Raw genomic sequence first — 24,137 nt, 5'->3', positions numbered from 1 at the left:
GCAAATTTATTTATTCTTCATATACATGGCTTTAATATACATGTTCTTGGGAGAGAAAACGCACAACAAAAATGCAAAACCATTAAAGAGATTAAAAAAATAAAAGAAAAAATGTAGAGAGCATCCCATGTGTTGATTTTCATTCAGTCTCCTTAGTTCTTTGTGTGGATGTAGATGGCATTTTCTGTGCAAAGTCTGTTGGGATTGCTTTGCATCCCTGAACCTCTGAGGAGGACCAAGGCTTTTATAGCCTTGATCATCATGCATTCTGACTGTTACTGTTCTGCTTGTTTGTATCAATGTCAGGTCATGTAACTCCAGGCTTTTCCATAACCAGCTCATTCATCATTTTTACAGAACAATAATATTCCATTGCCTTCATGTACCACAAGTTGTTCAGCCATTCCCCAATCGATAGATATCTACTTATTTTCCAGTTCTTTGGGACCGCACAAAGAGCTGCTGCATTTTGTCCCATGTGGGTCTGGGATGATTTTATAAGAGGATTTTTGCTAGCCCAGAGGTTGTGGCAGTATGAGGGGAACTCTGCCACTCACTGGAAAAGTGTACAGACCATCCCCAGAGCATATTTGGAACCATGGGCAGCTGGCAATTGAATGAAGTCCCTCTCCCAGGTTTGAAAGCGAACATCTGGGAGAGGAAATTGGCCCCAAGCTGGCCTCAGAGGCTTGTTTACATTGTGCTTGGGGCAGCTGGGACTCATCTCATAGGTGCTGATGGCAGCCCTGGGAAACCTCCCTCACCCATATTTTTGGGCTACTCCCTCCAACTTGTTGGGTCCTCAATGGCTGAATGAAGACAGGTACAATGGAGGGACAAACAAGTCCTTAGGGAGAACTATGAGTCCATTGGATCCATTGTAGTCCTATGAAGTTTACACCCCTCCTTTGGAAGCTTTTCTTGCTCTGTGATGAGCATTCTCTGCTGGGCTGGGGCAACTTCTCCCTTCCGCCTTTGTGCTGAGATGCACAAGATAAAGTTTGTACTTTGTGGGCAAAGCTTATGTTCCATGGAGACTTCTGCTCTAGAAAGTTTGCCTTCCAGCATCTGGAGAGTTACCGCCAGGGTTTCAGCTGTTTGGTCAGTGCAGTCATTTGCTTGGTCATGGAGGTTGTTTTCTCAGTTGTGCCCAGGAAGTATCGTTACTGCCATGGCCTGGCGAAGCAATAAAGAGTCATATTTGAGATCCTTTTTTTTTTGTTTTTTATTGGACTGTCCTGAGGAAGAAGCCCCGATGTTTCCCTAGCACCCTAAAGTCAGGGCTACTCCAAAGACATATCTGCTCTGGGTGCAGATATTCATCCTTTTGTCTTTTTTAACTGAAGAGCCTGGCTACTGCCCTGAGTTCAGCTTGTTGCGCTGAATGGCCATCCGAGAGTGATGAAGTTTGAGGCACTTCTGTGGCAGGGGTGATGCCCTAAGCAATGACCAAACCTCCTTCCTCACTTCTGGCGCAGATGCATCAGATCTCTGTCGAAGTCAGCTCCTCCTAAGGAGGTTCCCTTCAGGTCCTCCCAGGGATAAAGTAAGATATCCAGATAACTTATACAGTCAAGGTCTACAGCCCATCCTCAGAGTCTCAGGTAGAAAGGGGGCAGGACTGATTGTGTTTCTGATGGTCCCTTCCAGGGTGGCTCAACTGCTCGAGGACAGTGCTGAGGGGGGGTGAATTCATAGCAGTGTGGGGTTTCAGCAGCATAGGTAACAGGAGCCATTTAGGAAGAATTGAGATAATGTTCTCAGGGGTGGAGACTAGGGCTGCTGTGGCCTCAGTTGCTTGGAGGTAGCCTGGAGGCCGGTTACATTATCATTCAAAACTTTATTATAGTACCCCATGGCACAGAAGCTTTCACCCTATTTCTGTGCTAATAAAGCAAGTGTGTTCCCTCCTTTCTCACACATAAATAAAACAGATGAGAGAAAATAGTTGGGGAGGCCTGAAGTTGGGCAGCATTGGAAGGCAGACTTCAAGAATCAAAGGAGGTTTGAGCTTATGGGGAAAAGCCAAGCACTGAGGACAGCAAGCTTTAGGAGTCTATAAAGTGCAATGGCAAAGCTGAGAAGTCCGGGATCCAGAGAGGAGAGTAACCTGTTAGACCCAGGAAGGCACAGACCCTTCGGTGAGGTACAGAAAGCTGAGTGCTCTCTTTAAGATGGACCAGTCTGGGGAAAAGGCCGGAGGTAGAGTGTCCTTGGACCTTTACAGAGGGGAGGGCAAACTGGGGTTTCTTCCTAGGTTACTTGAGGCCTCTTGCCTCTTGCTAAACCCCTCAGCAGGTCCACAGAATCCCTAACAGAAATGTCTTGGGAGCAGGAACAAAGGAGATCATCAACACACTGGAGGAGGACTGAGTCCTGAAAATGTGAGAGGTCACGCCCTGTTGTAATATCTGTGAGAAATAGATGGTGACTCCATGAATTCCTGCAAAGGAAATCCGGGGCATGACCATCCCTCCCTGTAAAAGCAAATAGGAATTGGCTTTCAGGGGCAAGTGAGACTGAAAAGCAGCTGCTCCTGACTTACATTTCCTTAAAGTGGCCCAGGATGGTACAGGGTAAGCAGAGTGTGGGGGGTTGGGGCAATAGGGACTCTGGGTATTACAGTAGCGTTAACTGCTTGGAGATCATGAACAATTGCCCACCAGGGATTTAGATGAGCCCAGTTGTACAACAGTAGGGGGGAACTAATAAATGACCCGATGTCAATAGCATCTGAAGCCCACACCTGGAGGGGAAGGCAGAAGGGTTTAAAACTTGGAGTGTGGAGCCAGTCCCAACTACCCCAGCACCTCATGCCCCTGTATGAGCAAGGAGACCTCTCCAACAAGAGTCATGGGGCTACCTACAGTGGACATCAAGAGCTTGGTTGAGTCTGCCATCCCACTGGCGGGCAGATTCCCCAAGGCCCTGTTTGGTGTCCCGGACCTTTGCCACATCAGCGGGTTATGGGAAAGCAAGGGGTGCAGTGTCAACCCTAACCCTAACCCCCAACTTGGGTGAGGGGGTAATGCTGTTTATCTCCACCCTCTGAGGCCCATTCTGTTTCAAGCCCCTCCCCCAGGTTCTTCCCAAGCCCCCTGTTGGCACCAATCCCTTGTCTTCCCTTTGCTGACCAAGGCAGCCATGTGTTGACACAGATATGGATGCCCAGATCTGTGTGAATCCTGGATGAGTTGGAACTGTGCAGCAAAGCCTGGGATCCTCCCTGAGGCTGGGACACTCTTTGGCAAAAGCCTGGAGTTCTGCACACTGCCGGGGCTTGAAACCATAGGTCAGGGGTCCTCAAACTACGGCCCGGGGCCAGATGCGGCCTGCTGAGGACGTTTATGCAACTCCCTGGATTATGGCAAAATCAGACCGGAAGTGACATTCAACCTAAACTCACATTAGCAACGCACATTTCCAACACTGGGCTGAGGTGGCAGAGATAGAGTGTGAGGCAATACTGAGGTGAATTCCCAGGCTGGGGTGTGTGGTGTGGGGAAGGGAGAGAGATGCAGAAGATTGAGAACTGATGGCCTGTGGCCTTGTACAGTAACAACAGCCACCACAACAGACAGGCGCGGGAGATGTACAGTGCATGCTGAGCATGTCACGGCCGCTGCAGGGGGAATTCACTGTAGCAGTGAAGGTTGGAAGTGGGAGCACGAAGAGCGGGAGAGAGTGCAGGAAACGGAGGCATCACAGTGCAGAGGCAGCTTGGAGGAAGCTGGGCATCGCAGTCTGTATGTCTCGTGTGGGCAAAGTTATTGCTGGTATATTGTTTTTGTAGTGTTTTATATATATATATATGTATATATATGTATGTATGTATGTATGTATATGTATTTTACTAATAGCAATTTGGAATCCCTAAAATAATGATGTCAAGAAAAAGAAAAATTGACTCAGAGTATAGCATATTCAAAGAACAGTGGACTTAGGATTACTTTTTCATGCAGTACAAGGAAAGAGCTGTATGTCTGATACGCCAGAATATAATGTCTGTGTGCAAAGAATATAATTTGTGTCAACACTATGAAACTCAACATAAAGATAAATATGATTGGTTGGAGAAGTGAGAAAAGATAAAATATTAAAATGGAAAAATACATTGACAAATCAGCAAAATACTTTTGTGAAGCAGAAGCAGCTAAATATTTCATCACTGCGAGCAAGTTTTCAAGTTGCCAAGCTAATAGCACGCACTGGCAGACCATTTGTGGAGGGAGAATTTGTTAAAGAATGCCTTCTTTCTGTTGCCAAAGAGATGTGTCCAGAGAAGGCCGATTTATTTAATACAGTGAGTCTTTTGGGATCTACAATTACACAGAGGATTGAAGAAATGGGAGACAATCTACAACAGCATTTGCAAAACTACAGAAAAAAAATTTCATATTTTTCCTTGGCACTCAATGAAAGCAATGATGTTCGTGATTCTGCACAACTTCTAATTTTTATTTATGGGACGAATGATTATTTTGAAATCATAGAAGAGCTTGCTGCACTGCAAAACATCAAAGGAATAATTACAGGAGAATTATGCGACTCACTGGGTTATGGCAAAAACTTTGCCAAACTATGAATGGTTTGGAGCTGGACTAGACTAAACTAGCCAGCGTGACAACTGATGGTGCTCCTAGTTTGGTGGGGTCTAAGAAAGGAGTAATTGCTCACATTAACCAAGAGATGGACAAACATAACCATTCTCATCCAATAGCCATACACTGCCTCATCCACCAACAAGCGCTGTGTAGTAAATCACTGAAGTGGGAGTTATGAAAAGTGTGGTATCTTGTGTTAACTTCATTAGAGCACTAAATCACAATTTCAGGAGTTTCTGTCTGAGCTAAATGTTAAGTATGAAGATGTTCTATATCACACAGAAGTCCATTGGCTGAGTCAAGGGAGAGTTTTGAAACATTTCTATGACTTATTTACACTGATTACAACTTTTCTGCTTTCAAAAAACAAAGAAGCACCAGAGCTCAATGATGCAGAATGGAAATGGCATCTTCCCTTTTTGACAGATGTAACAGAGCTACTCAACAATTTCAATATGCAACTTCAAGGAAAGGGAAGCTCATCTGTGATATGCAATCACATGTCAAAGCATTTGAAGTAAAATTAGGCCTCCTCATCAAACAAGTGAAGGAGGAAAACTTCTGCCATCTCCCCACAACTCAAAATCTGTTAGCAGAAAAACCGCTGATTGCATTCCCAAACAAAACATGATATTATATTTCCAGGAACAGCACTATTTTGGATAACAGATGTTCTAGAATTGAATCATAATAGTGAAACATATAGAAGATAACATATTTCCTTGACTTGAAATGATTTACAGGTGAAGGTGAGAGAACAATTCCTTTTTGAATTTGAGTGAAAGCACTGCACTTAGCTCAGAGTTTTTCTTTAATTAAAAGTGATTGATGGAAAAATCAGACTTTTGCATTTAACTGAGAGGGGAACACTGAACTTTTTAATTCATGACCTTCTTTACCTGAAGATTGTTGTTGATAATGGTCCTTTGTTCTTGAAAAGGACTGAAGCCTTGGTTGGTTGGGACAAGGATGAGGATGTGATGAATGACTTGCTAGTGAGTTGGACTGAAGAGAGATAAAACTATGTAGTCATCAGCCTCTCTGGCCTTCAGTCATTTGAGACCAGTGGGCAATACATAGGCCAGGACAACTGGTAGTGACTCCCATTTCTGCCTAATGTATAAACCCCTCAATAACTTAAAGACTTGAGAGGACTTTACATGTTTGAAGATGGTGATCCTGGGGTTGCAGAGTTTTTCCTTTGTTAGTCCAAATAGATTATGAAGTTAAAATATTTTACAACCTAATTTATAGTCAAGGTTGGCATCACCTTTAGCAGCATCTCACCATTTGTCAAGGGAATCAGATGTTTGCTTATCAATGTATTTTATGAACGTATTTTTTTCTAAACATTCTCCAACTGAAAAACATTTATTTTCTCTTTCGAATCTACCTTTTTCTCCCTCTGGTTCTTAAGATTTTATGCCTCCTGGTGGGATCTGTGTCACAAAGTATAGCTATTTAATCACTGTTCAGTAAATCATAATGCCAAATGACATTTCTAAACAGTTGGACCAATTCATACCTAGATACATTATATTACTATGCCTCTAATTTTATAGCGTCCCCACCAAACACTATGTCTAACTTTTGGGGTCATCATTGCCAAGTTAATAGATGTAAACTGTAACCTCAGAGTTGAAATCTTTCATTTCTAAAAGCAGCTCAATAAAAAATTTTCTTCCTGAATAAATAGGGCAAGGAATCTACTTCAATAGTTGCACATAAAGAGCTGTTCATTTAGGAATGACATGGAAGTTTCCTAAATCAACAAAGATCTAGATTTAGAATTTCCCAATCTTGCTGCCTTTCCAAATTGCCAATCAAGGCCAGAATGCTTGGTGAAGTTGTCTCAATTATTAGGCTGAATCTGAAGCTGAGGACCCAGCAAGAAGTAGTATTGAAGATTGGGATTTATCTTCATGTCCCTCTTTGGCTTCTCAGAGGCACAGGACCTTTAAAGGATTTACAACTGGGAGAGACTCTATGCTTAATCTAAGTACACTGAGACCCAGTTAATTTAAATTACTTTTTCAAGACCACAAAGAATCAGAATTGTCCTCCCTAACCCTAACCCGACTCCAAATCTAGTGACCTTTCCACTCCACCATATTGTCTTTCATGCAGGTGGATCCAATATGCTTTAAAAGCTACTGGTAAGCAAAACTACAAAACACTTTTCACACAAATTAAGTCTGATCTAACCAATTGGAAAAATATTAAATGCTCTTGGATAGGGCGAACAAATATAATAAAGATGACATTACTACCTAAACTAACCTATTTGTTTAGCACTATACCAATCAGACTCCCAGAAAACTATTTTAATGACCTAGAAAAAATAACAACAAAATTCATATGGAAAAACAAAAGGTCAAGAATTTCAAGAGAATTAATGAAACAAAAAAAATCAAATGAAGATGACTTAGCTATACCAGATGTAAAATTATATTATAGAGCAGCAGTTACCAAAACCATTTGATATTGGCTAAGGAATAGATTAGTTGATCAATGGAATAGGTTAGATTCAAAGGACAAAACAGTCAATAACTATAGCAATCTAGTGTTTGACAAATCCAAAGACCCCAGCTTTTGGGATAAGAACTTTCTGTTTGACAAAAATTGCTGGGAAAATTGAAAACTAATATGGCAGAAACTAGGAATCGACCCACACTTAACACTGTACACCAAGAAAAGGTCAAAATGGGTTCATGACCTAAATATAAAGAATGAGATTATAAACAAATTAGAAGAACACAGAATAGTTTACCTCTCAGACCTGTGGAAAAGAAGGAATTTATGACCAAAGAAGAACTAGAGATCATTATTGATCACAAAATAGAAAATTTTGATTATATCAAACTGAAAAGTTTTTGTACAAACAAAACTAATGCAGACAAGATTAGAAGGAAGCAATAAACTGGGAAAATATTTTTACAGTAAAAGGTTCTGATATAAGGACTCATTTCCAAAATATATAGAGAATTGACTAATTTATAAGAAATCAAACCATTCTCCAATTGATAAACGGTCAAAGGATATGAACAGACAATTCTCAGACGAAGAAATTGAAAGAAACTAATTTCTAGCCATTTGAAAAGATGCTCCAAGTCATTATTAATCAGAGAAATGCAAATTAAGACAACTCTGAGATACCACTACACACCTGTCAGACTGGCTAGAGTGACAGGGAAAGATAATGCGGAATGTTGGAGAAGATGTGGGAAAACAGGGACACTAATACATTGTTGGTGGAATAGTGAATACACCCAGCCATTCTGGAGAGCAATTTGGAACTATGCTCAAAAAGTTATCAAACTGTGCATACCCTTTGATCCAGCAGTATTACTACTGGGCTTATATCCCAAAGAGATCATAAAGAAAGGAAAGAGATCTGTATGTGCGAGAATGTTTGTGGCAGCCCTGTCTGTAGTGGCCAGAAACTGGAAACTGAGTGGATGCCCATCAATTGGAGAATGGCTGAATAAATTGTGGTATATGAATATTATGGAATATTATTGTTCGGTAAGAAATGACCAACAGGAGGATTTCGGAAAGGCCTGGAGAGACTTACATGAACTGATCCTGAGTGAAACGAGCAGGGCCAGGAGATTATTATATACTTCAACAACAATACTATAAGATGATCAATTCTGATATACCTGCCCATCTTCAGCAATGAGATGAACCAAATCAGTTCCAATGGAGCAGTAATGAACTGAACCAGCTACGCCCAGCGAAAAAACTCTGGGAGATGACTAAGAACCATTACATTGAATTTCCAATCCCTATATTTTTGCCTGCTTGCATTTTAGATTTCCTTCACAGGTTAACTGTACAATATTTCAGAATCCAATTCTTTTTGTACAGTAAAATAACAGTTTGGTCATGTATACTTATTGTGTATCTAATTTATACTTTAATATATTTAACATCTACTGGTCATCCTGCCATCTAGGGGAGAGGAAAAATTGGAACAAAAGGTTTGGCAATTATCAATGCTGTAAAATTACCCATATATATAACTCATAAATAAAAAGCTATTAAAAAAAAAAAACTATTGGTGAAGCCTTCTTTTCTCCCCCTCAACCCCCCTCCTTCACCCTTAGGGTTTTGGCTAAAGAAAGCTAAGTATAAATGGCATCAACATCACATCTTCTACCAATGTCCTCTACCTAATTAATTTTCCTCTTTATTTGAATGCTTTTGCCTTTTTCTTTTTGCAGATCTGGCAATAAGTAATCAGATTTTTATAATACACTTGCCAAAATGATTTCATTCATAATGTTTCTCTGCAGTGTGGATTCTCTGATGGAAACTAAGTGATTTCCCTTTTCAAAAAGTATTTCCCCAGTAATTACACTTGTAAGGTTTCTTTCCAGTGTGAATTCTCTGGTGTATACAAAGAACTCTTATGTTAAATTTTTTTTTTTACCTTTATTACATTCATAAGGCTTTTCTCCAGTGTAGATTTTCTGATACAGAGTAAAAACACCCCCCCCTTTTTTTTTAATTAAAGCTTTTTATTTTCAAAATGTATACATGGATAATTTTCAATAGTCATCCTTGTGAAACCCCAAATTTTTCCCCTCCCTTCCCTCCACCCAATCCCCTAGATGGCAAATGATCACATTTCACTTAGCGTCAGTTCATATAAGTTTCTCCAAGTCTCTATGAAATGATCCTGATCATTCTTTATAGAACAATAATATTCCATAATGTTCATATACCACAACTTATTCAACCATTCTTCAATTGATGGGCATCCTCTCAAAAACTTCCTTTTTAAAAACACTTTCCACATTGCTTAGTGAATTCTTGGATGTCCAATGAGTTCCTTTCTATCTACAAGTCTTTCCACACTGGTTACATTCAAAAAGTTTCTTTCCAGTAAAGATTTTCCGATGTGGAGTAAGAACATCCCTTTTTGTAAAAGTCTTTCCTCATTGGTTACATTCATAAGGTTTCCCTCTAGTGTGGATTCTCTGATGTCCAATAAGGGTTCCCTTTTCTCTAAAAGCCTTTCCACACTGGTTACATTCATAAGGTTTCTCTCCAGTGTGGATTCTCTGATGTCCAATAAGGGTTCCCTTTTCTCTAAAAGCCTTTCCACACTGGTTACATTCATAAGGTTTCTCTCCAGTGTGGATTCTCTGATGTACAATAAGATCTCCCTTTTCTCTAAAAGCCTTTCCACATTGGTTACAGTCATAAGGTTTCTCTCCAGTATGGATTCTCTGATGTCCAACAAGAGCTCCCTTTTGTCTAAAAGCCTTTCCACATTGGTTACATTCATAAGGTTTCACTCCAGTGTGGATTCTCTGATGCATAACAAGAGATCCTTTTTCTCTAAAACCCTTTCCACATTGGTTACATTCATAAGGTTTCTCTCCATTGTGGATTCTCTGGTGTCTAGTAAGAATTCTTTTATTTGTATAAGCCTTCCCACACTGATTACATTCATAAGGTTTCTCTCCTGTGTGAATTCTCTGATGCTCAATAAGAGTTTTCTTATATCTAAAAGTCTTCCCACATTGGTTACATTCATAAGGTTTCTCTCCAGTGTGGGTTCTTTGATGTACAGTAAGACCACCCCTTTGTGTAAAAGCCTTTCCACATTGGTTACATTCATAAGGCTTTTCTCCAGTGTGGATTCTCTGATGTGTAGTAAGACGTTCCTTATGTCTAAAAGTCTTTCCACATTGTTTACATTCATAAGGTTTCTCTCCAGTGTGGATTCTCTGATGTCTAGTGAGAGCTTTCCTTTGACTAAATTCCTTTCCACATCTCTTACATTCATAAGGTTTCTCTCCAGTGTGAATTCTTTGATGCTCAATAAGAGACTTTTTATACCTTAAAGTTTTTCCACACTGGTTACATTCATAAGGTTTCTCTTCTGTGTGGATTTTCTGATGTGTACTAAGAGTTCCTCTATTTTTAAAAGCCTTTCCACACTGGTTACATTCATAAGGCTTCTCTCCAGTGTGGATTCTCTGATGTGTACTAAAAGTTTCTCTATTTTTAAAAGCCTTTCCACACTGGTTACATTCATAAGGCTTCTCTCCAGTGTGGATTCTCTGATGTGTAGTAAGACTTTGCTTATGTCTAAAAGTCAATCCACACTGGTTACATTTATAAGGTTTCTCTCCAGTGTGGATTCTCTGATGTGTACTAAGAGTTCCCTTTTCCCTGAAAGCTTTTCCACATTGTTTACATTCATAAGGTTTCTCTCCAGTGTGGATTCTCTGATGATATGTAAGTCGTTCCTTTTTTCTAAAAGCCTTTCCACATTGTTTACATTCATAAGGTTTCTCTCCAGTATGGATTTTCTGATGTAAGATAAAAACTCCCTTATATATAAAACCCTTCTCACACTGACTACATTCATAAGATTTCTCTCCAATGTGGAATTTCTGATGTTTAGTAAGAGCTTTCTTTTGACTAAATACCTTTTTGCAACGGTTACGTTCATAAGGTTTCTCTCCGGTGTGAATTTTCTGATGTCTAGTAAAATCTTTTCTTTGACTAAAATCCTTGCCACATTGGTGACATTCATAAAGCTTCTCTCCAGTGTGGATTCTCTGATGTACAATAAGATTTTCTTTTTTTATAAAACTTTTTCCACATTGATTACATTCATAATGTCTCTCTCGAAGTTGGATTCTCTCATGTGTTGCACAGATTTCTCTCCAAGTAAAGTCATAGGGACTATCACTCGTGAATCTTTGCTTGTGAATTCGTACTACAGAAGTGCTTAGCTTTGCAGAAGTTTCCTTTATTTCAAGTCTGATCTCTTCTTTTCCTTAATTTTTTTTTGTGGGGGGGTGGGAAAGAAAAGAAAACAACAAACAATAAAACAAATATAGACATGATGCAGGAACATACACACACACACACACACACACACACACACACACACATATATATATTTCCTTCCCTCCTTCCCTCTATCAGCAGAAATGAAACTCAGTTATTTTCTCTTTTCCTAGGCAAAAAGAAAAATCTTAAATGGGCAGAACCAATCATTTTAAATCCCATTAGTTTACTTCCCAAACATAATTTAATTTTTAAGGAGCTTCATGCACAATTACATTGGAACTTCACAATAAACCTGTAACAATACAGAAAGTACCTTCATTCTCCTTAGGTGAACAACTCAGGTCATCAGCTCAGAATGGCTGAGTGACTTGGCCAAAATCCCAGCAGCTGAGACTAGAATTTCCACCTTGTGAAGGGACATGCTCTGCCTACAGTATATGACAAATTATCTCCACTCTCAATTTTTTCCTTTCCCGTTCATTATCTGCACTTTCAATTGAATGATTTTTACTTATTTTTTGTTGAGGTGATTGGGATTAAGTGATTTGCCAAGAGTCACACAGCTAGGAAGTGTTCATTGTCTGAGGTCAGATTTGAACGCAGGTCCTCCTGACTTCAAGACTGGTGTTCTATGCACTGAGCCACCTAGTTGCCCCCATTATCTGCACTTTCACTTGTTTTCATAGATATGTCATTTGGTGCATTTATAGGAAATAATCAAATTATTTCATGATCCATCCTGAGTGTAACCATCACAAATTTTCATGATGATCACTTTCAATTTTATTTTTTCTATTACATTATCTGAGATCATATTCAGAAGATTAACACAGTCTTCTTTTGTATTTATTTGAGGTATAAGTGATTTCGTTCTGACACATTAACTTTTTTGAGATAGCTATTACTTATTTTTTTTTTTTTAAATTTATCATTATGTGCCCCCTTTATATCCTAAGATACACAATTTTTGAAATTATCCACATAAAACTGAGTTCATCATCCTGAGATATAGAAGGGTAGTGCAGGCTGTACTATTGCAATCCTTTTCCTTTTAGAAGCTTGCAAATCCCTTGAAGGATTGAGATAATGATCCAAGGGATCTGACCTAAAAATGTCTTAGTGGGACTTAAAGTGGTGAATAAATGCCTGATTTGATTATAAAAGTAGCTGCCATGATTTCAGTCTATCATGATCACCAACAGACTGCTCTGGAGGACTGTGCAGTGAGTCCATCAAACTCTGGCTGTTTCTAAGTGCAACATATTCTTCTCAACTTAACATCAGATTGTTCCCAGCATTCCAAGAAGGTTGGACACTCATGTATAAATGGCCACAGGCCTGGAAAGACCCTCAGAGGTTGTCTCTTCCCAGAGCAGAGTAGTTCTCTCCCTCCTGGCTTACCTTGCAAAGCATCTCACCCAATAATCTAATCGCAAGATGTAACCTGGGCCTGCATTCTTGTAGCAGTGCCGGTAGGCTACTTGAAAACCATGGTCAGGAGGCAGGAACTGGAGAAGCCATCATGAAATCATCATGGAAGGCCACACATGTTCTACCAAAACAGACCAATGTGCCACTCATTGAAATGTGTAAGCCTATTTTCTAATTAGAAAGTATCTTCTGATTATGTTACTCTTTTCCTATCTGGCAGATTCACAAAGGAATTGGTTGGCTACATGGGTTGCTCATTTAGTAGGGTTTCAGTTGTCCTTTCAAAGGTTGTGATTATATAAATATTATTAAAAAACAACATAAAGTAATATATGTAACTGACCCTTAAGTACATTTGTCATTTAGGACATTAGTACTTGAGTCAATAGAAATATAAATCTTTTTTAACAGTAATCAGCAATTGCTTTTGACTGGCTAGAGTTTAAAAAATGAATTTCCACATCTCCCCAGGAGCTTATTCAATTCTTCTGTTTTCTGTCTCATAGATGTATAACTATATTCATCATATCTATTTCAAAATCAGAATACAGTTACAGGGGATAGAATGTGGATAAGGCCTTAAAACAGGAAGAATGCAGTTTTATTCCCACTTCAGAACCTTGCTAATCTGGTTATAGGACCTCTGTTGGATTCAATTTCTTCATCTGTAAAATGGGCATAATAATAGCATTTAAGTCTTCGGATTCTCATGAGGATAAAATAAGAATGCAGAACATGGCACAAAGGGCTGTATAAATGCAAGCTATTTTATTTGTCTTTGACTATTTCTTCCCCAGTTCTGCTCTCCTTCTTAAACCATTATGATCCTCACCAATTAATAATGCACTGAGGCACTAAATTATTCAGTCTCTCTGGTGCACAGTGGATTTCTCCACAGTCGCTGGTTTTTTTTCTGTCCAGCCACTCTATGACCTCCATGAGACCTCTTTGTGTTCCAGGCATTTAGCCTAGGGCTGTCCTATAACAGGCCCTTAATTGTTTACTAACTAGAAGAAGTTCTAAGAAATGGCTCAAGTCCCAAACCTAATCCCTTTTGGCACTTTCAGGAGAGTTCCACTGCCCCAAATCCCAAATCCAAACCCCAAGTCCCACTGCCCCTTATAGGATCACAGATGAGTACTAGAAGGGACTTACAGTGTAAGAAATATACTTGAAATAAGGTAACTCAGTGGAATTGATAAGATGATGGTTCTCTAGTACACATATATTTAGTACTTAGCATGATGATGTAATTAGTTCTACAAGTTGATACCTAGTCAGTGTGATGGAATGATATAATATTTAATATTTAATGTAATATTTAAGCTTAGGCTGAGACAGAAGGATTGGAAAGACTCGAAGATAGAGATCCTCGTGGTGGTTCTCTTGCCTCCTTCAATTCTCCACCTAAAGAGCAAGGACTTGGGCTAATCCTGAAGCCCACCAGAGAGCTAGCCCGGACGTTAAAGACTGATAGATATAGATATAGATACACATGATATATCCATGTTAAATTGTAACCTTCTTGGAGGAAGGTGGAAAAGGGAAAAAGTAATGTAAAAAGTGTATGGCAGAGAACAAAAGAAAACCTATAAGGAAGCAAAGAAAAGATGGACAGCTCTGAATACAATGCATGCTTTCTTTTTTTTTTTTTTTTAATTTTTTTTAAATAATTACTTTATATTGACAGAATCCATGCCAGGGTAATTTTTTTTTTTTTTTTACAACATTATCCTTTGCACTCATTTCTGTTCAAATTTTTTTTCCCCTCCCTCCCTCCACCCCCTCCCCTAGATGGCAAGCAGTCCTTTATATGTTGGATATGTTGCAGTATATCCCAGATACAATATATGTTTGCAGAACCGAACAGTTCTTTTGTTGCATAGGGAGAATTGGATTCAGAAGGTATAAATAACCCGGGAAGAAAAACAAAAATGCAGATAGTTCACATTCGTTTCCCAGTGTTCTTTCTTTGGGTGTAGGCTGCTTTTGTCCGTCATTTATCAATTGAGCATGCTTTCTTGAAATAGAAATTTAATGCTTTATAGTTTGAATCCTCTCATGTTCTTCCTTGTGCATGGCAATGTTGTGTTTTGTTTTTCTTTTCTCAAAATTTATATTAAACTTAAATAGAAAATAAGAAAATGTTGGGTGCCAAAATGTCATGTCTGGGCTAGCCTTCTGGAAGGCCTCAGGACCAGCCTGAGTCGTTGATCTTAGTGAAGGAGTGTAGCCTTCACTCCACGTGGATCTCTGTCTTTGAGTCTTTCCTGTCCTTTTGTCTCAGCCTAAGCTTAAATATTCTATTATAATGACATCATTCCAACATACTGAGTAGGTGTCAATTTGCAGAACTATTACATCACCATGCTAAATACTAAGTCTATATGTATACTAGAGAACCATCATCTCATCAATTCCACTGAGTTAACCTTTTTTTTTTTTTTCCAAATTATGGCCCTCCACACTACAGAGATATGGAGTGTGGCCCACTCATTTTGTGGAGGGGAAACCGAGATTCATTGATTAGTCCTGGACACTACTACCAAGAAATATGCAACAAAGAAATCCAAGTCTAGCCTTTCTCCCCAAAACTGAGCATTTTCTGCAGGGTAACTCCCAGAAGCCTCTTGTAATCATAGCTCTCCTATACCTGCATTCACTCACTCACCTGGAGAGCATCTCCTCAGGCCTTCTTGGTCCAGCATCTGGAGTGCTTCCTTTTGCCCAAAATAAGAGATCACCTCTTCTTTGGGAACTGGAAGCCCTGGGCATGGAAATCAGTAAGAGAAGATGGAGAGAAGTTGGTCACTTAGTTCTTGTTAGGAATAACATAAGAATATAGAGCTACTTATGTTCAGACATCTCAGTCTATACTCACCCACTGGGGCTTGTAAAGTAAGTAACTTAAGATAGGATGCCCACTATTTGTTCAACTTCTGAGAGAGAGCCAAAGGCCCTTCTTCTCACTTCCTGTCCTATAACACTTCCTTTCTGGCAGAAGTTTTGGGTAAAAAGAGTTATTGGGCTGGGGAACTCTTGGGTCTGATCAAAAGGGACCTTGGACTTAACACAACTTTTTTACAGAAGGACAGACTCATTCCATAGGTTCTATTATCCAGAAGTTAACGGGAGCTGGTCGTGCAGTGGAGAATTCTGGACATAGAGTCAGGTTAAACTGAGTGTGAATTAAGCCTTGGACAGTTACTAACTGTGTACCTCTGGGTAAATCAATTAAACTTTTTGTTTCAATTTTCTCAATTCTCAAATGGGGATAAAAATATCACCTATCATGGAAAGTTAAGATGAAGTTAAAGTAATGTAATATTTTGTTGTACTTTTAACTTATATACAAATATTTCAGTATCATAGTACATTTAAAAAGATGATTGCACATGAAAATGTAAATCTGCAATACACAACTTGCTATCCTTTTTTTTTTTTTTTTTTTGCAGAGGCAATTGGGGTTAAGTGACTTGCCCAGGCTCACACAGCTAAAAAGCATTAAGTGTCTGAGGCCAAATTTGAACTCAGATCCTCCTGACTTCAGGGCTTGTGCTCTATCCACTGTGCCACCTAACTGCAACAACTTGCTATTCCTTTCAAGGAGGCAAGAAAATTATGTAATTTTTTTCCCTTCACTTTACTTGCCCCCACCCTAAAGATGGCTACTATTACATAGAAATACACACACACAAATAATACACACACAAACACACACATATATATATATAATTATCCTATCCATATTTTGATATATCAATTTTTGTTTTTTTTCCTGGACACAAATAGCATCTTTCATGATTTGTCCTTTATCAGGAATTTTGTTACTTAGAATAGTCAAAATAACATTTGCTGGAAGTTGTGCTTAAACAGTATTGTTACTGTATTGTAAAGAAACATATGACAGAGCATCTGGCAAACAGAAGGTAGAAATAAATGCTTAATCCCTTCCATTCCTTTCCCACCCCTTGTGCTGGAATATGAGGGCAATCCAAAGGCAGCGTAAAGAGAAACTTTCCATACGAGGGACAGCCAGATGCTTTGTCTACAAACTGATGCTTGTTAAAAAGAATATTCCAAATACTAGACCCATCTGAAAAAGAAACTAGTAAAAGGAAAAAGAAAAGCTGCCCGAGCAGTTTTCAGAGCTTTTGTAGGACAAAATTCGTGTCAAGGTAGAGACTAACCCCTAAGATTAGTTCCATGTTTGAGATGCTTCCCCTGATTTAATCTTTGATCTGGGAATGGGTAAGAGAGAGCTTCGGGAACAACAAAGAACATTCCCAGGTCCTGTCACACAATATAAGACCAGCCCTTTCCCTTCTCTTCTCCCCCTCCAAAGCCTTCACACTGGGCAATGAGGGTATTCCCTTTGATTGTAGACTTGCAATTATCAGGGGAAGTGCCCTTACCTAGGGAGAGCAGGTTCCGGGCATTCTCCACCATGACCTCCTTGTACAGCTCCTTCTGAGAGGGGTCCAAGAGCCCCCACTCCTCTTGGGTGAAGTCCACAGCCACATCCTTGAATGTCACAACCTCCTGCAGCATCAAAAGTCAGAAGATGTAGGGCTGAAAAACCCTTCAGAAGTAGAGTCCAACCCCCTCCAATTTATGAGAGGAAACAAACACAGAGCAAGGATTTGCCCAAAGGTCATAGGCTTTCTGAGAGTCAGACTCAATTCCTGTGGTCATTAAGAGACTGGTTGAATTTAGGATCTGTTGAAATAAAGCAGAGAAGTGACTTGTTATGGAACGCATAAGGAACAGCATCCTAGGACCACAGAGCACATTCCCTTAATGAATTCTTCCACACTCTTTTCCTTGGTAGCCCTATTACTCTCCTAACTTTACTTTCTATTTCCCACACACCCTGTACCTATTTTATCTCTTTCTTTTATCTATGACCTCTTTGAGAGGACTCAAAATAAAAGGAAGAACTAGTTATGTACAACCATAGTCAGAGGACATGTGTTCCCGCTGATTCCTATTTAGGCTCACAGAGGGAATCAAAGAAGAGTAAAGTGGGGTTTAGTTCTGTTATGTCTGGATAATCTTAAGCAGAGACTGGAAGGAAGGGAAGAGAGTGGAAAGAAAGGAGGGCCAGGAAATGCTGTCTCTGGCAAGGAGGGTCCTTGACTAGAAAGCTCTACAACAAGGGGGTGGGGACATCTGAGCCTCAGTCATCTAGTCAGAGGAAGGAAGAATGTCCAGGACATAAGAAGATGAATGCAGAAATGTAGTTTACTTCCCAGTGAAAAGGGGAGAAGAAGAAAAAGGGGAAGGGAGTCAGAGGGAAGATAGATGAAGGGAGGGATCAGTCCTGAGCAAAACAAATTCAAAAGATGTACACAAATATGTAATGTTCTTTTTGAGGAGGTAAAGGGAATCTGAGGGATTGATCAGAATTCCTGTATACATACATATGTGTACTTCAGGTGTGTCACAGTTATATGTGGGGGATGGGAAAGGCATGGATTAACTAAGGGCCATAAATGTAAGGATGCACTATGGCAGTGACCTTGGCTTAGCACAAAGACCAACCAGGATTGCTGAGGAACAATGAAGAATCATGCTGCTGCCCACCTCTTAAGGATGATAGACCCTGGTACAGAAGGAGAAATAGGTTTTAGGACTTTGGCAAGTGGATCTTTCTTTTTCTCAGATGGATTATACTTTGAGTGAATGGGTTTGGTTTTATTAATGTTCTCAGTGGAGGGGAAGCAAGTGAAAAAGTGAGATAGTGAATCTTGGTTGATATAAGGGTGTGATCAGGAACAGTGATCAATCAGTTCCTGAGGTCTCATGAGGACATTTTGCCGTCCTCTGAAAATATATTTAGCTATAACCGTGAGCTATTATATTTAACTTGCCTGTGCACACATGCACATGATGTAAACATACATGTGTGCACCTGTAATACATATGTATATGAACACATACATACACACACATAGCAATTGTGTGCTATGCAATGACTGATGAGTTCCTAAGGCATCACGATGACACTCTGTCTACCTCTTAATCGAGAAGTGATACTCAGACATCAGGCTGAGGTATAATATTCTTTCCATCTGAACAATCAGAAATTTTGTTTAGCTTGACTACAAATTGATGCTTGATGAAAGAGGTTACTTTTTCTTGTTTTCTCACTGGGAGGGCATGGTAGAAAGGAAAGAGAGAAGTCTAATTTATGTTTTAAAAAGTAAATCAATATTCCCCCCTCCCTCCAGATCTTCCTGACAGCACCACTAAAAAAATAAAGTATGGAAAATAATACTTACCTGCTAAGGTTTGTTGTAAGTATCAGAGGAGTTATTAGTAAGGTACTTTAGTCATGCTTGGCACTCAGTAGGTGCCTTATGATAAATGCTGGTTTTCTTCTTTCAGTCGGTGTTAGAATCCTAGTGTTAACTCAATGGAATTGATACAATGCTTACTGGTTCATACCTTAGAGCGAATCCTTATAAAATGATGTCAGTTGCCTAATTTAGCATGGTACTTAGCAGATTCTCTAACTCACTAATGTATTTAAATACTCATTGGAGTTCACAAGTATGGGAGATTCACAAAGTTAACTTTGTAACTCTGTGAATTCATACCTCCCTTAATCCCTCCCTCAGAGGGGGGGTCAACCTTTGGGAGATCATATATAAAGAAGCTCTTAGCTTCAGGTTAGTTAGTTCAGAACATTGACAGGAGTTGGAGAGGAGCACTCTGGGAGGAAGCCCACAAGCCCACTCTCGGGGGTGAAGTCAAGATTCATTCCATTTTCCACCTTGGTGCTGGCTGGAGGCTGAAGGACAATCCTTTGGATTTGGAGACATTTGGAGGGAGCTCTCGGAACCGAGCAGAGAGATAGGCCACCAAGAAAACTAACCGGGCTATTTTGGAGGAAGCAATAAAACAGATGAACTTTTATCACCTGGTTGAATTTGGAGTGATTATTTTTCTGAACTGATACTAAGGCTGCCTCCAGAAAACCTCCCCGAGAAACCTGCTCTCAGAGAGACTGATTATATTATAGAAAAAGAAGAACACCACAAGTCGGTCTTGAAATTAGGTTGATAACTCCCTTGATAGCTATCAAAGGTAGAACCCATTGAGCTTATCAACTTTGGTAGAATGGCCATCATCTCCTGGAGTTCTGTCTTTCCCAGGCCATACATGGTTGAGTCAGTTTTGTTATTTATAATGAAAAATAACAAAGCTGCTCAGGAATAGACTTATATAGTGGGCAAAGGCTCCATGATCTTCCCTATCAGCAATACTCTGAGGGCCTCTGGACAAATTAGTGTGGCTGCCTGGAAACCTAAAGTCCTAAAGATATGACAGGCTGCCCAAGATTACCTCCCCCCCTCCTTCCATTCTGCTGACCACAAGAGCTCCCATATGGAAGCAAGAGGAGTTTTGTCTAATCAAGCTAAAGAACTTGTATCTAAATGGAATGTCCTTTCTAGGCTACACTCAAGTCCATGTCCTCTTTTTTTTTTTTTTTCTTTTTGCTGAGGCAAGCGGGGTTAAGTGACTTGCCCAGGGTCACACAGCCAGGAAGTATTAAGTGTCTGAGACAAGATTTGAACTCAGGTCCTCCTGACTTCAAGACTAGTGCTCTATCCACTGCACCATCTAGCTGCCCCAATGTCCTCTTACTTGTAGAATAAATAATAGTGCCTGGTGTTTGCTGAACGTTTAAACTAAGCATTGACTCAAGTCAGTTCTCTCATTTATACTCTTCCAGGTCAACCCAGGATCTACTGCAGCCTAGAGCAATCATAATCTACAAAAACCTGGAGTGCCATGACACACTAATGTGACCCTTAATCCTTCCTTTGCTCCCAGTTGTTCTCACAGTCTCTGATAGTGCCTGGCACTCTGCACAGGGGAGCCTAAATTAAACCAGCAAAAAACAAAAAACAAAAACCCAAAACCCCCCCCCAAAAAAACATTTGGTATCGTAACTTGAGGCCCAGAAACAACAGAGGTGAGGACGAGAATCCCAGCAGCCTCTTTTAGACAGGAGAGATCGGTTCCTGTATCAGGGCAGGTCTTAGAAGTCCCAGAGCAGCAGGAAGGCCCAGAGCTCTGTGTCCTAGAACTGCTGAGCTTGGACCCAGGGCCTCTTAGTGCTTATTGGCTGGATCCAAGGAATGGTCAAGGGGAGAGATTTGGGAAGACCTGGGAAGGCTTCGGGGACCTGAGACAGAAGGTCAGGAACACCCCAGGAAGACAGTTTCTGCTCTGATGACTAGGACAAGAGCTGAGGAAGCTTCTAGGTTCGGCTCCCAACCTGACCAGGACAAACTCCATGAAGGGGTTTCTAGGAGCTTCAGGGGAACTTGGCATAGGAAACGAGGAGGAAGGGGGAGAGATTTTGGTTGGGGAGGGGTATTGGGCAGGCCCAAAGAAAGCAGACCTGATCCCTCAGGAATAGATATTCGTGATGAATATCCCTTGTAATGAGGAGGAATGTAGAAACAAATGGTGAAGTGGGAGGGTGTGTGTGTGTGTGTGTGTGTGTGTGTGTGTGTGTACATGTGTCTTCGTGCCCAAGATGCAAAAAGTCCAAGGAATCAGTTGGATAGGGCAGTGTTACTACTTGATTCCCCTGATTCCTTGTTTTGTACAGAAATGACCCATTCATCTGGCCCTGTCAGGTCTGTGGATAGACTTCACTCACCTGAGGGGGTCCGAGGCTCCCAAGGCCCATTCCCTTTGCCTCCAGGCTCCCTGTGGAGGTAGTAAAGCAACAAAAGTGATTCCATTTTGTCAAGTTTTTCCCTCTGGTTCCTGATCTTTATCTCAGAGTCCTGATGCTGCCACGCTTGAGGGGCCCACAAATGTGACAATAGCCAAAGCTCTTATTAAGAAAGATTACAGCTAACCATGGGGGGCTTTAAATCTAAGCATCTCTGAAAATTAAGAGAAAAGCTAAGTATGCAGGGAGAGTCCTTCCCTTCTTTCCCTTTGCATAGAAAAGCTCAGCTTCCTCTCATCCTAGTCCCTGGCTGACTACCTTTGATTTCATGGCCTGGGAGAATGATGTTTGGGGTCCTAACAGTTAAACCCTTCTAATTTCATTCCACTTTTGCTGTCTGCCTTTGACCCAATCCTTGCTTGTGTCAGGCCCTGGTCACCAAAAGACACTGGAGAGGGGGAAGCATCCCAGAGAAGAGGACTTCCCCCACTTTTTCTCAGTAGAAGGTAAGCTTACAGGGATTCCTGGTGGAGTGTGAGGTCCTCCAGGAGTTACAAAGATCCTGGTCCTGTCCTCAGGAGAGAGACTGCACCCTACGGAACTCCTCCTCTCTTCATCCTTCTACTGAGACCTCAGAGGTACAAAGGGCTTTGAGATCCCGGATGAGAGACCAGTCAGCCTCCATTGGTTCCTAAGTCAGAGCTCCCCTCCCCCCACCCACAAGTGGTCCTCTGCCTCCCTGCCTCTTCTCCACCCAAGTAACACACACATTATCATTCTGGATAACAGACTGGCTGCTTTTGGTAGGAGAGAGACCCTGGGGAAGTGAGGATGTGGAGGGCTCTGAAATGGAACCCCCAGGGAATGAGCAAGGCAAGCCAGAACCTAGGAGACAAAATCCAGTCTGGCATTTATTAAAATGAAGGCTCAGAGAGAAGAGAGACCAGGGAAGCAGGAGGTCTGGGGATCAGGTCTCGGAGGCAAGACAGACCAATGGAGTTCATGGATGTCAGGGCCAGTGAGGTGAGAAGTGGTGGACAGCTGAGCCTAGGAAAGTAGGAAGACTGTGCCCTGAGGTGTACCTAGGAGCTAGGAAGGAAGGCTGGGACTTCTGGTAGAGTTTAGGCTTGGAGTCTGAAGGCAGGAGAACAGAATCTCTAACCAAGAGATGGGATGGGGAGACAGGATAACTGGATCCTGATCAGAAGGCTGAAATTATGGACAAAGTCTTAAGTCTTTGAAAGTGTGACCCAATGGGAAATCTGGTTAAGTTTGAGAAGTGATTGGGAGTTTGGAAAAGGGGTGGGGGCAAGGAGACTCATTCAAGAGGCAGCCTTGGTAGAAGTGTGCTCCTGGTACAGCTCATATATCCCAAGGTCAGAAGAGGAGACCCAAAGGCAAGGGCAGCCATTGGAAGTCAGGAAATATGGGGGATGCTGGCTCAGACCTACCTGGGAGCTGCAAGCACAGGCTTGGGTGCAGGAATGCCGAATGATCCCAGCTCCAAGGGAAAAAAATGGGGGAGAGATCTGATCTCCCGGGGTAAAAGAGGAGAGATCTGAACTCCAGGGGTTAAAGGGGAGAGAACGGAGCTCCCGGGGAAAAGGGGAAAGATCTGAGCGGGGGGAGGGGAGAGGGGGGATTGGTGAAGGGAATGACCCGACCACACAGGGAAAAACAGGAAGAGACCGGAAGGGGCTCCCAGGGAAAAACGGGGAAAGACCGGAGAAGCTCCCAGGGAAAAACAGGGAGAGACCCGAGCTCAGAAGAAAAACCGGGAGAGATCAAAGCTCCCAGGGAAGGTAGAGCAGTTCCTGCAGCACGGAAGGCAAAAGGGGAGGGAAGACAGAGTTATCCCAGCTCAGACTTCCTGCTTCTGGACAGCCCAGTCTGGGAGGGTCTTCCTGATCCCTTAGAGGCCCCGCCCCAGCCATCTCCCAGGATGGTTGAGCCCTTTCCACCAGTCACACACAGGACCTGGACTTCAGGACTCCCTGATCCTCTTTCCTAAGTCCTTCCCGCTATTGCAAAAAAGATCTTCTGCCCTCCCAGAACTCCCAGAACTCCCAAGTCCTCTGACCGGTCCCCTCTGAGAGCTCCTCCTCCCACACTCACCCCGCCCCCCTCTTTCTGAACAGAAATACCGCCGTGCTGAAACTGCCTTACCAGACTAACCCACAGTAAGGGATCCCATACTCTGAACAACGGGAAGCAAATGGCTCTTGGGAAAATCGGGGTGCTGTACAGCATTAGTAACTGTAAATCTAGGCTGGATTGAATTCTCCCTTTGTCATTGGGATCTTTGACTCCCCCAAATTTCATTCTCCTTAAACCATTATCATCCTCACTAATTAGTGAGTTAGTAAATTACTCCATTTAGTTCCTTTATCAAACTTTTGTTCTCAGTATCTTCATGTTGTTTAAAAAAAAAAAAAAAACTGTCGAGGATCTGTTCAAAGAGTTTTTGTTCACATGGGTTATATTTATAGCTATTTACTATATTAGAAATAAAAAAATAATTTTGAATTTGTAGACCCTCTGAAAGGGTTTCAGAGACCCCAACAATTCTTTAGACTACACTTTGA

General features: G+C 41.1%; 1 protein-coding gene across 2 annotated transcripts; it reads right to left on the bottom strand.

Moving 5' to 3' along the window:
• Positions 1–3: 3 nt before the first annotated feature.
• On the bottom strand, positions 4–23,856 carry LOC127539924 (zinc finger protein 260-like). Of its 2 annotated transcripts, none has more exons than XM_051964369.1 (5): positions 23,004–23,856; positions 21,535–21,584; positions 17,270–17,396; positions 15,526–15,621; positions 4–1,176 (listed from the first exon to the last, which is right to left on the bottom strand). In XM_051964369.1, exons 2-5 carry the CDS (start codon positions 21,562–21,564, stop codon positions 1,124–1,126), a joined length of 306 nt encoding a protein of 101 aa, XP_051820329.1. In that variant the 5' UTR covers positions 21,565–21,584; positions 23,004–23,856; the 3' UTR covers positions 4–1,123. The 2 variants fall into 2 exon arrangements, with proteins under 2 accessions (XP_051820329.1, XP_051820328.1); XM_051964368.1 differs by lacking the exon at positions 4–1,176 and adding an exon at positions 8,976–11,406.
• Positions 23,857–24,137: the final 281 nt, after the last annotated feature.

This window comes from Antechinus flavipes, chromosome 6 (assembly GCF_016432865.1).
Source record: "Antechinus flavipes isolate AdamAnt ecotype Samford, QLD, Australia chromosome 6, AdamAnt_v2, whole genome shotgun sequence".
NCBI classification, from domain to species: Eukaryota; Metazoa; Chordata; class Mammalia; order Dasyuromorphia; family Dasyuridae; genus Antechinus; species Antechinus flavipes.
The sequence above is the reverse complement of the archived record's forward strand: the minus strand, read 5'-3'. Positions and strand labels throughout refer to the sequence as shown.

Excerpts from the sequence above, each read along its gene's own strand:
- LOC127539924 (XM_051964368.1), bottom strand. The coding sequence starts at position 21,564 with ATGGGCCTTGGGAGCCTCGGACCCCCTCAG. Across the intron at positions 17,397-21,534 it reads GGAGCCTCGGACCCCCTCAG|GAGGTTGTGACATTCAAGGA; the intron begins GTGAGTGAAGTC and ends TTGATGCTGCAG. Across the intron at positions 15,622-17,269 it reads CCGGAACCTGCTCTCCCTAG|GGCTTCCAGTTCCCAAAGAA; the intron begins GTAAGGGCACTT and ends TTCCATGCCCAG.